The sequence below is a fragment of the Thamnophis sirtalis genome, unplaced genomic scaffold (genome assembly GCF_051295495.1).
Source record: "Thamnophis sirtalis isolate CommonGarterSnake01/CBP01778 unplaced genomic scaffold, rThaSir2_p1.2 scaffold_5, whole genome shotgun sequence".
Taxonomy (NCBI): Eukaryota; Metazoa; Chordata; class Lepidosauria; order Squamata; family Natricidae; genus Thamnophis; species Thamnophis sirtalis.
The window spans coordinates 78,318,915-78,337,800 of record NW_028261385.1 but is presented as its reverse complement, the minus strand read 5'-3'; the positions used below and the strand labels follow the sequence as shown (position 1 = coordinate 78,337,800).

Below are 18,886 nucleotides of genomic sequence, written 5' to 3'. Positions count from 1 at the left end.
AATTCACTCCTGTTTTGCACTGTGTGTTTGTTGGAAGTACCGGAACAGGCTTATAGAGATTACATTTACCACAAACTACCTGCTTAGTCATCTTGTTTGTTTTCTTTGCCTGAATGGAACCTGACACTAGGCTTCTATGTTTGGTGGCAAACCTTAAATTCATTAAATTTGACAACTTGAACATGTATGGGCTTCAACTCCCAGAATTCTCCAACCAGCCTTGCTGGGAGTTGAAGTCCACACACACATCTTCAGGTTGCGAAGGTTGAGAAACACTGATCTAGATATAAAAGAAGTAGAGATATACTAGAACTATTTGTTGTGCTCCTTTAAAATTCTGCTGTAAACTCTCTCCTCATTCTACTAGAGAAAGGTTGTTTCTTAAAATGGTATGAAATGAAAAGCAGGGGTCAGATAGCTTTCATGTTTTTATTTGTTTATTTAACAATGACATTTTATTAAATGTATATGCTGCCCATCTCACTGAAAGGGCGAGTCTGGGTTGCTTACAAATGATAAAAAAGATAAATATAGAAACAGTTATAAAAAGTTATATAAGAGCCAAGACTAAGGAAATGGATTGTATGATGGTGCTATGTTGTTCTTATCCCATCAACCATCTCCAGCAAGGAGCATGCCTTCAGACTCCCAAGTCACCTGGCAAAACCCAAACTACTGGCTCCTCTGGAAGGCCAGGAGGATGGGATCAGATGTCATGTTGAATAAGGCTCTTCTCCTTGACTCTGCCAGTCAGAATTCCTTAGCAAATGGGTCTTGAAGTAATCCCCTCCACTGGAGGTGGTAGGGCAGGTAGTCCCATTGGGGCGATACAGCTCTTCAGATACCCTGGACCCATGCCATAAAGAGCTTTAAATATTATTATTCTATTCTATATCATATCATAAGTACTTTCCAGGTACTGTATGTCCTTGCATAATTTTTATTTGTGTGTTGATTTGTATATGAATTATTTCTATACTGATTGTGAAAGCTTTCCAAAGCTTTCTGAAGATATGTAATTTTACAGACATGACCAAATTTAATCAGCGTTCAATGATGAAAAGTTCTACTGATCATCATACTACTTTTCAAACATATTGAAGTATTCCTGGAGTTTATCATCTGCCTGTCCTTCCGCCTGTCTGCCCATCTATCCCAAGATTTAATAAATAATGGTGGCTCAGTGGCTAAGACACTGAGCTTGTCGATCAGAAAGGTCGGCGGTTCGGATCCCTAGCACTGCGTAATGGAGTGAGCTCCCATTACTTGTCCCAGCTTCTGCCAACCTAGCAGTTTGAAAGCATGTAAAAATGCAAGTAGAAAAATAGGGACTGGGAAGGTAACAGTGTTCTGTGCACCTTCAGTGTTTAGTCATGCCAGCCACATGACCACAGAGATGTCTTTGGACAGTGCTGACTCTTCAGCTTTGAAACGGAGATAACCACTGCTCTCTAGAATCAGGAACGATCAGCACATATGTGCAAGGGGAACCTTTACCTTATAACATTGAGATAATCTTGGCATTACATTGGAAAGTAGATTCAAAAGATTACATGGGAAAGGAGTATGAGGTACAATATGTTCACCACATTAAATTATAAAAATAATAAAGGTCCTATATAAATAAAATAATATTTAACACTTTCAAAAAATACTCATTCCATTGTGTGTGAATTTTTCTCTCTTTCCATCTAGATTTTGGAAAAATATGTTCACCATTCTGATGGTTGGAATTGATCCATATATTTATTAACCTGAGGATACTTTCAAAGATCTCCTGGTTTCGTTATGCAGGACAGACCCTTAATGAAACCATACCAGACGTTGTAACCTGGAACTGTTGACTGAATGTTGATGTTTTTGTGTTGTTCACTTTTTGGAAAGGATTAAAAAAACACCTCATTGCACAAGGTGCCTTTTCTTTGGAAACACTATGGAAAAATTTTGGGTTCTGTGGCTCTTTGCACTGAATCTGAAAACCACCTGCTCCACCTTTGTCAGCATCAACCAGGGACTAAAAGTGATGAGAGGTCAATCTGTCTTCCTGTCACAAAATGAGTTGCAGTTTTCCATCCCCAGAGAGAAGGATACTTGTAAAATAGAAGTGGTGATGAATGAGCCAATCTCCCAAAGAGTTGGGAAGCTGACTCCACAGGTACGTGAATTTCAACTGTACGGTAATTGTGTAGTGATGATTTGATGAGATAAAGACTTTTTAAAGCTGCTGTTATTTGACAAGGTGGAGTGCTGAGCTCTACCTTAGTTTCTGTCTGTGAATGATATTTTATGGCTAACGAAAAGTGCATAAAAACTTTAGAATGGTAGCCATCCAGTAAAATCTAAATCTAAAAAGACATTCTACTTACATAATGGAATATATGGATGATCTTGGCGAACAAGAGGAAGAGATGCTGTCTAGGAAATGATGAGATAAGTTTCAAGCTCTAGAGATGTCCAATATGACCTTTGGGCATTCCAGATATAACACCATCCTACTTCATGTATGGATCCAACATGAGATTGAGAAAAAGCAGAAATTCCTTCCCCTGTTTCCTAGCATGGGAAAAATATAAAATTTTCATGTAACATTTATCCCTATATATTTTCAGGAATGGGAGAATATTATGAAGAGTTGTTGCCACTTTAATATAAAAAAATCAGTGGGGGGTTTGGGGATACAGTCTGATGGGATGAATCAGACTGTCAGGGGGTGGAATTCAGCAGGTTCTGGTAGGTTCTGGAGAACCGGTAGTAGAAATTTTGAGTAGTTCGGAGACCCCAGAGTGGGGTGGGAATGAAGCTTTTGCAGTATCCTTCCTGTGCCACACCTACCAAGCCACGCCCACAGAAATGGTAGTAATTTTTTTTGAATTTCACTACTGGGGCAGATGTATTGATCACTGAATCAAATTCTCATTCCCTTCTCTCTTTCTCTGTCACTCTCTCCCTCCCTCTCCATCTACCCCCCCCCCGCAGCACATTATAGTGAAAGAGGGTTGGGATTTGGGGAGAAAGGTTGTACAGATCACAACACCTCCTCAATTATATACAAAAGCTCCATGGAATTCAGAACTGAGACTAAATTCAGAGCTATCTATTCTGCTCTAATTACCGTAAATGAACATCACTTCCAAATTAAACCGTTTTGCAAACTTTAGAAAGAGTCCCACGTTTATCCAAATGCTCTTCTCAGAACTCTAATGGAGGGAAGGAAAAGGATTTCCAAGGGACCACGTGCTGTTAAAACAAACAAATTGTACAAGGGCTATACAGCAAAGCAAACACACAGTGCTACAGTGCTATAAATTTAAATCACATGTGGCCTTTTCTAACCTTTCAGCATTTATTTCTTCTGTACTTACCACACACACACAAACTGCTATATGCTCAAGATGCAAGCACAATAAGCAAGGGTGGGCTGCTGCTGGCGTTATTGCCAGTTCGCAACCCGTGTGCAATGTGCACGTGCGTGCACTGTTCAGTGTAAATTCTTCTGTGCGCATGTGCAAAACAATTTACAGTGAACTGCACACACGCAGTCACTAAAATCCAAAATGACAGAGGCCAAGCGGCAGCGAGGGAACCAGTTTGGGGGCGTGGCAGGCCTGGGTCACTGCCGGTTCTGCAACCCAGGCCTGAATTGCACTACTGGTTCAGCTGAACTGGCAGCAACCCACGTCTGATAGTAAGTATTGAGTTGAATTCAATGTAATGTGACCCCTGAGCAACAATTCAAAAACTCTAGCATAGATCCAATGCGCTTTGTTAACAACTTACAATGAATTGCTTTGAGGAATTTAATTTGATTTAAACCAGAGTATATCCTTTATTCACAAACTTCATGTTTAATAAATAATGGGACCTGGCAGGATGAAATCCCATTCACTTGCTCCCATGTCCAATCCTGTCCATACAATTAGGTTATGCTGTGAGTGGATTTATCTGCATATATGCATTATTATTTGTTTTTATAGCTGTTTGTTCACTATTGCACCTTGCTTACATCTGTTGGACAAATAAGATGGGTGTGTGTATCAAATTTCTTAATTGCCCATCTACCTCATAGAGTTGCTCCACTTATATAGTATAAAGAGGCATTATTGTAGTTCTCAGTGAATCATCTAAATTATTATTTGTTGCATCTTTGACATGGTTAAAAAAAATACATGGATCACATGCTGAATTGAAAAGGAAAGATACATATTCGGGGAACCATCATATGCTTTTATTTACATTTGCCTACCTATTGCCATTTTTAAGGCCACACTTTCCTTCCCAGAAAGTCTGCTTTTGAATACAGGTAGTCCTAGATTTACAACCAGCGGTGAGTTCCTACCGGTTCAGATCAGTTCGGCCGAACCAGTAATGGTATGACTGCCTGGGTTGCTGGAACCAGCAGCGACCCAGGCCTGCCAGGCCCTGAACTGGTTCTCCAGTCTCTTCTGCTGTCCTGTTGCCAGCACATTTCTGTGCATGCACAGAACAATTTTCAATCAACTGCGCTTGTGCAGCAATGTGTGGTGGGGGTGGGGGTGAGTGAAGCGAGGAGTGTGCGTGCAAATACCCTCTCAGAGAACTGGTAGTAAACCGGTTAGGAACCTACCCCTGCTTGCAACCATGTGTTTAGTGACTCTTTGAAGTTACAATGGCACTGAAAAAAACAAACAACCATTGCAGCATCCCCATGGTCACATGATCAAAAACCAGATGTTTGGCAAGTGGCTCATATTTATGATCATTGCAATGTCCCAGGGTTATGTCATGGCCTTTTGTGACCTTCTGACAAACTAAGTCAATGGAGCAGCCAGAGTCATTTAACAACTTACAATAGCAGAGTTGGAAGGGACCTTGGAGGCCTAGGCAGGAAACCCTATACGGTTTCAGACAAATGGCTATCCAGCATCTTCTTAAAGACTTCCAGTGTTGGGGCATTCACAACTTCTGGAGGCAAGCTGTTCCACTGATTAGGTTTAGGTTTAGGTTTAGGTTTATTGGGATTTATATGCCGCCCTTTTCCCTGAGGGGACTCAGGGCGGCTTACAACCACAGGGGAGGGGAAGTGCAAGGTCAAAACAAACACTTTGTGAACAAAAGAAAAATAATAAAACACAGCTTTCATTCAGCAATCAAACACTCGGGCGGGTAATTGGAAGCCTATCCCCAGGCCTGCTGGGAGAGCCAGATCTTGAGGGCTGCGCGGAAGGTCTGGGTCGTGGTGAGGGTGCGGATCTCCATGGGGAGCTCGTTCCATAGGGTCGGGGCAGCAACAGAAAAGGCTCTCCTCCGTGTGGTCGCCAGTCGACATTGACTGGCAGATGGAATTCGGAGGAGGCCCAGTCTGTGCGATCTGATTGGTCGATTTAGGGAGGTAATCGGCAGAAGGCGGTCTCTCAAGTACCTAGATCCACTACCATGGAGTGCTTTAAAGATGGTCATCATTATCCTGAAGCGCACCCGGAGACCAACAGGCAGCCAGTGCAGCTCGCGGAGGACAGGTGTAACGTGGGCGAACCGAGGTGCGCCCACTATCACTCGCGCGGCTGCATTTTGGACTAGCTGTAGTCGCCGGATGCACTTCAGGGGCAACCCCATGTAGAGCCCATTGCAGTATTCCAGTCTAGAGATCACAAGGGCTCGAGTGACTGTTGTGAGGGCCCCCCGATCTAGGTAGGGCCGCAACTGGCGGACCAGGCGAACCTGGGCAAATGCCCCCCTGGTCACAGCTGACAGCTGGTGGTCAAAAGTCAGCTGTGGATCCAGGAGGACTCCTAAGTTGCGGACCCTATCTGAGGGGTATAAAATTTGACCCCCCAGCCTAAGCGTTGGTGTATTAGCCAAATTATTGGGGGGGAAACACAACAGCCACTCGGTCTTATCCGGGTTGAGCACCAGTTTGTTAGCACTCATCCAGTCCTTAACGGCCTCCAGACCCCGGTTCATCACGTCCACCGCTTCATTGAGTTGGCACGGGGCGGACAGATACAATTGTGTATCGTCCGCATATTGATGGTATTTTATCCCGTGCCTCCGAATGATCTCGCCCAGCGGTTTCATGTATATGTTAAATAGTAGGGGGGATAGGACCGAACCCTGAGGTACTCCACATGTTAGGGGCCTCAGGGACGATCTCTGCCCCCCCACTAACACCGACTGCGACCTGTCCGAGAGGTAAGAGGAGAACCACCGCAAAACAGTGCCTCCCACTCCCACCTCCCGCAGTCGTCGCAGAAGGATACCATGGTCGATGGTATCGAAAGCCGCTGAGAGGTCAAGGAGAACCAGGATGGACGCATAGCCTCCATCTCTGGCCCTCCAGAGATCATCGGTCAATGCGACCAAAGCGGTTTCTGTGCTGTAACCAGGTCTGAAGCCGGACTGGAAGGGGTCAAGATAGCTAGCTTCCTCCAAGGCCCGTCGAAGCTGAAAGGCCACCACTTTCTCAACAACCTTCCCGATAAAGGGAAGGTTGGAGACAGGACGAAAGTTGTTTAAGATGGCTGGATCTAACGATGGTTTCTTTAGGAGGGGTCTCACCACCGCCGTTTTGAGTACGGCGGGGAAGTGCCCCTCCCGAAGAGAGGCGGTGACAACCGCCTGGATCCAGCCATGTGTCACCTCCCTGCTGTTAGCCACCAGCCAGGAGGGACACGGGTCCAGAATACAAGTGGAGGCACTTACAGCTCGGATTAATTGTTCTAGCTGTCAGGAAATTTCTCCTCAGTTCTAAGTTGCTTCTCTCCTTGATTAGTTTCCACCCATTGCGTCTTGTTCTACCCTCAGGTGCCTTGGAGAATAGTTTGACTCCCTCTTCTTTGTGGCAACCACTGAGATATTGGAACACTGCTATCATGTCTCCCCTAGTCCTTCTTTCTATTAAACTAGACATACCCAGTTCCTGCAACCGTTCTTCATATGTTTTAGTCTCCAGTCCCCTAATCATCTTTGTTGCTCTTGTCTGCACTCTTTCTAGAGTCTCTACATCTTTTCTACATCGTGGTGACCAAAACTGAATGCAGAATTCCAAGTGTGGCCTTACCAAGGCATTATAAAGTGGTATTAACATTCACGTGATCTTGATTCTATCCCTCTATTTATGCAGCTTAGAACTGTGTAGGCTTTTTTGACAACTGTGTTATTAACAGTTATTAACAGTTATTGATTCACTTAACAACTGTAGCAAGAAAAGTCATAAAATGGGGCAAATCTCACTTACAACTATTTTACTTAGCAACAGAAACTTTGGGCCCATTTGTGGTTGTAAGTCAAGGACTGCCTGTATGTATGTTTCAGTTATTTATATTTTGATTTTGAGATTTTAATTTTCCCCAGGCAACTCAAAAACATAACACAATGACAACATTTGAATATATTTGAATATTAAATTTTGAATATTAAAATCAAGCAATATCATATAATTACATTTATTTATATAAGAAAAAATCTTACCCTAAAACTGATTAATTTAAAAAGAAGCCCTCTGACATGACATTATTTGAAGAAGAAAGGCCCCACTGGATCTTTGCGGGCATAACATTTTATAGCTGCACTGTCTTTCATGCTGTAATGAAAATAAATGTTATATTAAATATGAGTCCAGAATAAGACAGACCCCCCCTTCTTCTCTGTGTGTGTGTGTGTGTGTGTGTGTGTGTGTAAGCAGACTTAGATATTAATGCCTTTTCCACTAAGTTTTTGGAAGCAGATGTCAAACATCATGTCACACAGGATTGCATGAAAAGCATGATTTATACAGGGGTGGGCTTCAAAACTTTTAGCAAGGAGTTCTCTGCCTGGTTGCTGGGTGGACATGGCCATGGTGGGCATGGCCTACTCAGCATCCTGCACCATGACGGTGGTGTGTGTGTGTCATTTTTGCCCTCCCCAGACTCCTGGGGCTTTCTTTGAACCTCCAGGAGGGAGAAAATGGCCACCCCAGGCTCCGGAGGCCCTCTTCCCGAACTTCCAGTAGGCCCTGCATTTACCTGCATCCAAAATGGGCCCAGTGGGGACTCCTGGGAGAGGAGAGGGTGGGACGGGCCAGCCAGGAGTGGGATTTGGGGATTCTCCAAACTACACAGAATTCTACCTAGATGTATTCCTGAACCCCTACGAACCTCCAGAACCCCACCCCTGGATATGTTTGACAGACAAATCTGTTTTAAATAAAAAATCCTATGGGATTCTTGTTTTAGAAAGAAGCTCTTAAAGATAGTATACTTGAAGCAAGGCTAGCATTACAGTTTAATGGATGTCAACAGACCAGCCAGAGGTGGTATTTATTGGTTCTCTGAACTACTTAATTTCCGCTACCGGTTCTCCAGAACCTGTCAGAACTTCCTGAATTTCACCCCTGGTTTTGACTGCACTAAACATTAACTATTTTGGATGACCTCAAAATAATTTTGAATGAATGTGATTCAATGAGAATTGAAACTGAACACATCTGGTGGGCATCAGGCCGGTGAAGGCAAAATTGTTATTTTAACCAGCAAAAGCTACATAGTAGAAGAGCCTTTCCTATGATCTCACTTCTGTCATTAAAGTGAGTAATGTACCAGGGATGTGTGACAATTTAATTACATATTGTAATTGAAAAGTAGTTGAAGTGGAAATAAAAGCACAGACAGACATTAATTAAGAAAAGATTTAGCTCTCCTTTGTTTTATTTGTTAAATATATAGACAATTATGGATGCCTGTTTGTATGAAAGGAAAACATATTAGGTAGCATAAAACAGATGTTTCTTTTTAACAAAGCAGATTGCGTCTATTTTATAATTGCTGTCTGTTTTTGGTAACAGTCCTGTTGAGAAGAAAGCTTTCATTATTTATCTCCCTTGTTATCAATTAAGAGGAAGAAGCAATGATATCTTATGGAAAAAATATAATTTATGAATATCATGACTATTATTCTTTGATGGATAAGCAAAAGCTGTACAGATGTATATTTTTGCATTAGGAGAGGCTGCTTTCTCAAAACTAGGAGTGGTTTGAAACAGGAGGCTTTAATTGCCTTTAATCTTTTCCCATCTATCTAAAGTCATTTTCACACACCAGCTTCTAATATGCTTAAAAAAAAACAACTAATGTATGCTTATACTGAGTGAGGTGCCCGTCTGGTTTCTTTCAATCATTTCCTGCATTAGCTTGAGGACACATACGTACATGCATAGGCGAAAAGGCATTGTTAATGGCTGGTTCTACCATTGAGCAGAATAAAGTTTGTTGTCTTGGAGGAGAAATTTTGGAGGACCTTTAATTGGTAATAAAGAAGAGTTCAGTGTGTGTGTGTGTGTGTGTGTGTGCGTGTGCATACACACACACACACACAAATGAAATTTCGAGTAGTTCAGAGAACTGGTAAATACCACCTCTGACTGGCCTCGCCCCCATCTATTCTCTGTCTCCTGGGTCCCAGCTGATTGGGAGGAAATGGGGATTTTGCAGTATCTTTCCCCTGGAGTGGGGTGGGAATGGGGATTTTGCAGTATCCTTCCCTGCCACCCCCACCAAGCCATGCTCACTGAACCACACCAGGTCCACCAAGCCACGCCCCCAGAGCCAGTAGTAAAAAAAATTGAATCTCACCACTGATATATATACCACTATATATATTGTTGCTAAGCAAAACATTTGTTAAGTACACTTTACCCTATTTTATGTTTTTTGTGCCACAATTGTTAAATGAATCACTGCAGTTGTTAAATATCGTAACATGGTTGTTAAGTGAATATGCCTTCCACATTGACTTTGCTTGTAAGAAGGTCACAAAAGGTACTATTGTAATGAACTGTTGTAAATTGAGGACTATTTGTAGTTTGTAAAAGGTTAGAGAAAAGATTTTAGGGAATCAAAGGCTTACTCTAAATTTTCTCAACCTTTCTTTTAATATGAATCTTGCTTTTTCTCTCTCATCATTGTCAAGATGACTACTTTTGCTTTTTCTAATGCAAGAGAGGAATTCGTTTCTCAATCTTCAGTTGTTTTGTGACTTTGCTGGCATTTGGGAATTTGAATGAGTGAGATTCTTTTTCTCCACCATCCTCATAATTGGCAGAGACTTTCAGAACATTTTTGATACATAAGTCTTGCTAGATATGATGGCATAAAAAGCAAGTCACCTAAAATCTTTATAATTAATTAAAATAAATTAAACTTTTAAATAAAAACATGGAGACGGTGGAAAAACTATTGTCATACCCCCATAAACAAAAGGAAAAATGTTCAACAAATAAAAAATATATTTAGCGTAAGTATGTATAAGTACTACCATGCAGCAGTAAGTGAATTTTATATGTAAAGTGTTGGCTTCAGTAATTATATTATTTCTCTAGTCTCCATATATTTGGATGACTCAAAGTTCATCCCTTTAAGACTACTCTTTGGGGGTGGAAGTGCCTTCAAGTCAGTGTTGACTCCTGTTGCTATAGTAGTCTTGGTAAGATTTTAGAAGGGGTTTGCCATTTACCTGCTTTCTAAGGCAGGGAGAATAAGAGATGCAATAGAAACGAAGAGCCAAGGTGGCGCAGTGGTTAAATGCAGCACTGCAGGCTATTTCAGCTGACTGCAGTTCTGCAGTTCAGCTGTTCAAATCTCACCGGTTCAGGGTTGACTCAGCCTTCCATTCTTCCGAGGTGGGTAAAATATGCTGACTCTGTAAACCGCTTAGAGAGGGCTGAAAGCCCTATGAAGCAGTATATAAGTCTAACTGCTATTGCTATTGCTAATAGCTCAGTGGCTAAGATGCTGAGCTTTTTGATCGAAAGGTCGGCCGTTTCGAATCCCTGGTGCCACATAACGGGGTGAGCTCCCGTTACTTGTCCCAGCTTCTGCCAAACTAGCAGTTCAAAAGCAGGTAAAAAATGACAAGTAGAAAAATAGGGACCACCTTTGGTGGGAAGGTAACAGTGTTACGTGTGCCTTTGGCGTTTAGTCATGCTAGCCACATGGCCACAGAGATGTCTTTGGATGGCGCTGGCTCTTCAGCTTTGAAACATAGATGAGCACTGCCCCCTAGAATCGGCAACGCCTAGGACATATGTGCGAGGGGAATCTTTACCTTTAACTAAGGCCGAGAGAAAGTGACTGGCCAAATGTCAGCAAGCTGGCTCTGTAGCTGATGGAACTAAAACTCATAGTCACTGAGGTTCTAGGCTTGTGCCTTAACTACTACACCAAAATGGCTCTCTACTGTGATATAAGGAATCTTCTCCAAGGTGTTTATAAATTATAAAGGGGACAAACAGTTACTTCAAAAATGTTCACAGATTCAGTGGGGAGCCACACTCCCTTTTCTTCCTCACAGTTTAAAACATGTCTCTTTCTCCTCTAACATGGAACTTACTAGAGGATTGATGGATTTTCCTAAAACATGAATAAGTGATTTTTAAAATACCTGATTTCAAATTAGGTTGGGATAATCTGACCATGAAGGAGAAATAACTCAATTCAGGAGAAAAAATATTATGTGACAAAACAAAAGCAGTAATCTACAGAGTCATTCCACAATTATCAGTTACTGAAGTTTCAATTTTGAAACTTTCTAAATAATACAGTGAAATCAGTATTCATTTTTGTAGCTCAATTACATTGTTAGGGTCCTATCTTTATCATGCATGATTTAATTGTGAAAATCTCATCTGTGTTGCAATACATCCTTTTCAAGTTATGAATGCATAATGATAAAAGAGAAATGTCTATAATACTACGTTCCCTCTCTAAATATATTCTTTATGTAACAGGTGTTTGACTGCCATTTTCTTCCGAACGAAGTCAAGTACACTCACAACGGATGCCCAATTCTTGATGAAGACTTTGTCATACTAAGGCTTTATAGGTAAGCAACACCTGACTAGCATATGAGTCATGAGTATATGAAATATATTTCCATCCTTCCGTAGAGTTAATAAGAAAAATTAATATTATTTAATAAGAAATCTAGTTTTTCCTCCTATGTTCTAGGTTTTTCATTTAATTTATTTTCATGATTTGATCAACATTTTAGTTGGCTGTTGTCACTACTGATCAATCATTAGCTGTGGTACATTTCACCTCTCATATAGGTATTTCACTATTGCTTCCTGAATTCTGATTACATGGTTTCTTTACCCTTTGCAGGTTTACAGAAACTGAAACTTTCACCGAAACAGTCACTCTTCTTGTAAAGATACTTGAACCGGATTGTAATATTATCAAGATGAGTTCCAGTGCTTTGGAAGTCCCTGAATTTCATGGCCTGTCTAACATAATTAATAAGAACATAATCACTTTGGACTACAACAGGAAGATAAACTTGGAATGCACTATAAGCTTGAACTCTTTAGAGACGTTTCTGCCAGCCCACGGGCAACTTGTTATTGGAAAAAACAAAGAAGAAGTACCTAGAGGAGATCAGCCACAGAGTTCCTTCCATACAACTAGTATGTCCTGCTTTAAAAATATATTGATTATCTCAATACTATCTGCATAGTATTGAGACCAATTTGGTATTATATCTCTGGTTAATGCTTCCCTAGAAGCCACATTAAGTGCCAGATTGTGTCTTTTGAGTCTGCAGCATGCAAATGGCTACATATCAGGGGTGAAATCCACTTACCTTTGCTAATGGTTCCCTTGCTTCACTCACTCAGGCCACCTCTGCACATGCGCAGGAACTCTCGCGCATGCGCAGAGAGTCAAAAAGGTAAGGTAAGCGAAAAGCGAGGGTGGGGAATCCACTGTGCCAAGTGACTTAGATTAGCTAGAAAGCAGGAAATTCTGATTTTTAGCTAATATAAATCATGCTTCACAGCAGATCGTCAGAAAGAATGTTTTCTTTCTTTACTACCAGTTCAGGCGAACCAGTAGCATTTTTACTACCGGTTCGGATGAACCAGTCCAAACCGGTAGCATTTTACCCCTGCTACTTATGTTTACATACACATGCATATACTTAGATACATACATATCTCTCATGCATACACATGTACACTTTATCTACCTAGCCATCCAGTCAAACCACGTTTGTCTTTCAAACCCAGAGCTCTTCACACATACACACCGACCAACAGTTTCTTTTCTTTTAGAAGTGAAAAGGGCTTTTTTTTTCCTCTTCACCCAGCATTTCAGCACCTAATGAAGTCTGGAACCATCATAGGCCCTGCAATAGGTCACACAACTGGATTTTTAGGACTGTATGTGAGCTGGGGATATCCACTTTTGCTATAGCTGTCCAAGGGTAATCCTTTATTCAAAGCAGTTCTCCATTAAAAAGGCTATTCAGTTTAAGTCCGCTCAGAGTGAAAGAACTGTAAGAGGAAAAAGTAGTTTACTCATTGATAACATTTATTTTGATAATAGATCAAGAAGGTACAAAAGAGTTGTTTTTTGTTTTAATTAAAACATCAAATGCCAGATAATTTAAAAATGCCCTGTTGCCTAAAAATTAATGCTGTGAGTTCTGGGCTATCTTTTTTTTGGTGGGGGGAGAGGTCTGTAATTAAAGTTCTTACAAGTGAGCGGGCTATTCTAATATTATTTCTTTAATCAACCATTATATCAATTAGATAGCATGCAGTTTATTCTCTTTGAATAAGAATTTTAAACACAAAGTGTTTAAGAAATAATAAGACTACATACCCTCTCAATCTGTGTACTACCCAGATCAGAACTTTACTAGTTTACTTCAAAGTCAATATAAAGGGAGAGTTTATCTGTATATCACATAACATATGGTTTGAGTATGGTTTGGTTCTTTGATAATTATGGTACCTACAAATACTCAAAGACCATGAAACGCGACTAGAAAATGGCTGTTTATATCTTGTGACCAGCTTTGTTTTGCCAAAGTTTGTAGATATTGGAAGGGTTATGTGAAAATTGCCCTGGGAGTGTGTCTGATAACAGTTGAGAGATCTATCCCATGGATAAATGAGAAAGGCTGGTGTTGTGATTTACACCTATATCCCTGAGCTCATAATGTAGTAATCCTGGATTCTGTTCTTCAGACCTATTTACACTGATTTCAAACCATAGGATGGGTGAAACTGTCTGATGAAGATTTGTGTTTCAGACCTGAAGACTGTTCAGAATATCAGAGTGAGCTGTGATGAGTTTCTTTTGATGGGACTTAGATACCAACATTTGGACCCTCCTTCACCTAATATTGATTACATTCCCATCAGGCTAGATCTCACTGATACCAGAAGCAAGATTTTGTATAAGGTAAATGTCTTAAATGAAAGGCCAAAATCAGTTCTGGTTTACCTGACTCTTAACATCAAATCCGAATACAAAGGACTCCTTATTGGTTCCGACTGTCACATAATAAAACAGTCTCAGATGTCCTTCCACAAATGGCCTGGATTTTGGCTACTTAAAAAAAATCATAAGTGATGATCATAGGATGTGTTACGATCTTAGTGGATATTATGAGTTAGATAACAGTAATTGTTCTCCCATATCAGAACCCAGCCCAATCTGGACTCTGCAGAAAATCCCATAAATCTCAAAGATCTTAAAGAACTTCCCAAATACAGAAAAAAATATTACAAGTTTTACTAAGAAAAGGCTATCTCTGTCCAGCCCAGAAGCATCTCTGATTTCTCTTGAGCCTTGCTATACTCTGCAATTCTCTTTCCTTGTCATGTAGTTTTGTAGAGCACAGGCAAGAGATCAGATGAGTGAACATAAGACTATTCAGTACCAGAGGTGGTATTTAGCTGGTTCTGTCCGGTTCGGACGAACCGGTAGCAGTGGCTGCAGATGATTCTGCTCACCTGCACATGTGCAGATGAGGCGCCTGTGAGTAAAGTGAGAGTGTGTACAGGTGCGCTCGCATTTGTGAAAAGGTAAATGAAACCCACCTCTGCTCGGCACTATTATAAGGTTTTGTCATGAAACAGCTAATTGGAATAATAAGCCTATTTGTGAAAAAAAACCCTCAGTTTTAATTAGTGAAACAGCAAAAAGTCAGAGCGAAGATGATGAGTTAGTAGTTTAGATTTAAACCCTTTATACCTTTCTTGGCTCTGTCGACCCTTATGTAGCTTCTTCCTCTAATGTGAACCATAAAACATCATTAGCCACTCACTTTTTAAATGGCAAAGTAAATATAAATATATGGCATCAATTAACTGGGTTTGTTGGGACACAGCTTCTCTCTATAACTGTACATTTTCAGCAATGAAAACATGGAAATGGTTTTTTTAAACCTAGAGATCAGTGTGTGTTGTTTGTTTGTTTTTACTATTGTCAGTTTTTATTCCACAGATGGAAATAAACCAGCTAAGCTCATAAGAACTGAAAGAACTGCATATTAATAATATTTAAAGAAGAACAGTCATAACTAAAGAATAAGCCCTAAATATAGAAACAATGTTTAAACCCTCTTAAAGTTATTTTTAAGTAGGGGACTACTTGATCTTCTCTTTACAGTGGGCCTGTCTCCATCTGTCTCTTTGTTTCTGTAATGGTCAGATCTGTTTATCTTATTATTTTTCAATGACTGTGAGAATTATCTTTCATTGTTATATTACTGTGTTATATGCAATGCTGATATTCATTGTTTCACTTCAGTTTGACCTGCTATAAATAAACATTATATTGGTGCACTGGATGAACAATGGACAGAACTGGAGATGGCTTGTATTATTTAATGTTAAAAGTGTTACAAATATGAGGATTTTCTCTCTCACAAAGGAGGAATCTAATTTGTTGCTTCTTTTTTTATTCCACAGTCTGAGTATGCTTGGATTCCTGTTCAGATCAAAAATGCAGTTTCTAACCAGCCCCCCCAACCTGCCTTCATGGCCATGCTCATCTTAGAAGCAGACCAATTCATCCTGAGTCCCCTATCCACAGCCATATTGGATGCTGAAGACAGTGAAACATCCAAATCTTTGCTAGTCTTTAATATCACCCAGCCACCCCAGGAAGGTTACATTACACACCTGCAAGACCACACGAAATCTATCTCATCCTTCACTTGGACCAGCCTGGATAACATGCTGATTGCATATCAACCTCCAAATAGCAGCCATACAGAGAGAAGAAACTATGAGGTAATTGAAAGGAAGCTGATGCTTCAGTCTGGCATCTTCCTTTATAAATGAACTCTTCCCTCTTCCTGAGTAAATAGTGTATCATGTACAGTAAAAGGATTCTATGAGGATTAGTACTGTTGTTTCTGGGTAACTAGGAGGCAAAGAAAATATTTCATATTATCTTTTGCTCACAATGACTTTTAAGTTGACAAATGTTAAATGATCATATTATGAAAAATCAGATGAACATCATGTATGTCTTTTGCACTGACTCTGTCAGTGTAAGGTGTCCCCCCCACCCCGATTTTAACCAATAAACTAGAAATATTATTTCCTTCAGCAGCATCTGGGTCTGCAACAAAATCACTACTCCCTCTTGTGGAAGTTAAAATTAATAATTCACACACTAAATCTTAAATCCAAATCTCCAAACTTGGCAACTTTAAGACTTGTGAACTTCAAGTCTTAGAATTTCCCAGCCTAGTTGAATAACACAAAGTTGCCAAGTTTAGAGACCCCTGCCTTAAATCATTGTGCTAATTGAGTAGAAAGAAAATAAAGGTACAAGATTCTTTTCTTCCATTCAAAATGAGATGCTGAAAGTTGCTGTTCAAAAGAATTTGGTCCCAAATTATTGGTGTCATAAACATTATTGATTGTAAATTATCATGTCACTTTAGAATATTATTTAACGGTTGGTAGATCTGTTCTTGAAGCAGATTTATGTATACAGTCACTAACAGTTGACACCTAATCAACATTCAGATCAGCCCAGCAATAATGAGTCATGACCAATTTTGGTAATCTTAAAAAATATTAGACAAATTTATAGAGGAAATACTCTTACTTGCTACTAAATATATTTGCTGTAGATTGCCTCCATTATCAAAATCATTTGCCTCAGCTGTAATTTCTTCAGGAAGGTGAATGGGATGACATCATTTTGTTCTTCTCTTGACTACACAATTCCTGTAACATCCCATTAGCTGCTGTGGGGATAAAATTAGCTGCTGTGGGAACTACCTATACCTTGCGGAGTGGGAAATAATGTTTAGTAAACCGTTTGTGTCTGTTTTATTTCATAGGTGGAATTTGAAGTTTATGATTTGTACTTTGAAAGAAGTGTGCCAATGACTCTTTATATCTCTGTGAGAACAGCAGACACAAATGCACCGAGGGTTTCATGGAACATGGGTGAGATTTTTTTAAAATGTCATAATATCTTTGATTTAAAATGCAAAAGAACGCTTACAAGTTCAAATTAAATAAACCATGGAGATTTCTAGTAGATCTAATCTCTCTTGGCTTTGGGATAGATTAGTAAACTATGCAGAGAGAAAAAAAATAGTTTTAAGCACAGAGTTAGCACTGAATACAGTGGAGTGAAAATATGGGTGAAAGTCTCATTGCTGCTTTATGTTAATATGTATTCCCAAGAAATCATACAGTCACCAAGTTGGAAAATTGTTTAAGGTAACGTCTTACTTAGCACAGGAAATCATCCATAACAGATGGATGCCTAAGGATTCATTTGCACATGGTACTTAAAGTGGTACAAATATGCTCCATTGACCATTTGCTAAGGGCATGAATTCACAATGGATCCTCCATCTTGGTAGGCAACTGCCACTGAAGTGAACTGAAGCTGGTCCAAGATTTTCTGGCCTGAAAATAGAGTTTTCCACACTAGTAGCATTAAACCTCCCATTGCGGCAATCCCGAAGGGGATTGAAAAGCAGCTCTTTCTGGCCAGAGTGACAGCAGGTTGAAGGGAAATAGTTATGAGGGATTGCAGCAAGAAGAAGGAAATAGTTATGAGAGAGAAACGTTCTATGTACATTTAATGGAGCTGTATCATATTGGCCTACTTCTTGTTATTGTCTGGCGTAGTGTTTGCCTGATCTATGTATATAAAAATGGCTGTGTGTGTATGTTCCAACATAATTCAAGCAATTTCAACCAAATTTGATCCACAGATGACTCTCTGGAAACAAATACTGTGGGGGGTAAGACACCCCTAAGACCCTTCAGGGTGTGTGTTCTGTTAAGATATAGCCTGTTGTGCCTTAAAAAGGCTTCTGCCATACTGCCTTAAAATGGCTCATACTATACAGTGCTGTATAGGGGAAAATCCAACATTAGAAATTGCGGCAACATTCATGGAAGGAGGGTTGGAATAAATAAATACCCGTGCTGTGCCGGGTTATGAGCTAATATCCAATAAAAGGGACCTAATAATCTCTCAGAGGAGTTAATTTATTATCAAGCTATTTGTTAATAGTTTTTTTTCCTGATATGCCATTAGAATCCAAGATCCACTTTGGTGTAGTGGTTAAGGTTTTGGAATAGAGCAGCCCTGAGTTCTAATTTTTCTAATTCTGGGAGTTGAAGTCCATGCGTCTTAGAGTTGCCAAGATTGGATACCGCTGTTCTGCAATAAAGCAGAATTAAATCAGGTGATGTGGAATGTAAAACAGAGAAATGTATCTTTAAAGAGTAGTTTATAAATGTTTGTTTTAAGGTCCAATAAAAAATTATTGGATGCATAGAAATATAACCAATATTTTTGTTATACACCTATACACATGTACCTATTATGTTCGCATGTTAAATATTTATCACACTGAATGCATATTAGTGTAGTAACTCTGGCTGTATCATTGTTTCTCTTGTCTTTTTTAGGTCTTGATCTCCTGGAAGGTCAGTCTCGCCCCATAACATGGGAGCAGCTTCAGATTGTAGACAACGATGATATCAGTGGAGTTCGCTTGGTCCCTGTGGATGGGTTACAACATGGGCAGCTTACTGTAAGAGGTACCATCTTCCTTCTAAAGTCTGACTGCAGTAATTGCAATTTGGTTCTCA

The 18,886-nt window shown here is 40.0% G+C and overlaps 1 protein-coding gene across 1 annotated transcript in view; it reads left to right on the top strand.

Moving 5' to 3' along the window:
- The window catches only part of FREM1 (FRAS1 related extracellular matrix 1), a 94,103-nt gene that overhangs the window by 7,207 nt on the left and 68,010 nt on the right, over positions 1-18,886 (top strand). Inside the window, exons 2-8 of the mRNA XM_087716089.1 lie at positions 1,696-2,155; positions 11,741-11,835; positions 12,117-12,418; positions 14,050-14,201; positions 15,716-16,039; positions 17,107-17,215; positions 18,704-18,835. Coding sequence (XP_087572215.1) covers positions 1,934-2,155; positions 11,741-11,835; positions 12,117-12,418; positions 14,050-14,201; positions 15,716-16,039; positions 17,107-17,215; positions 18,704-18,835 — 1,336 coding nt within the window. The 5' untranslated portion in view covers positions 1,696-1,933. The remainder of the gene's footprint in view (positions 1-1,695; positions 2,156-11,740; positions 11,836-12,116; positions 12,419-14,049; positions 14,202-15,715; positions 16,040-17,106; positions 17,216-18,703; positions 18,836-18,886) is intronic.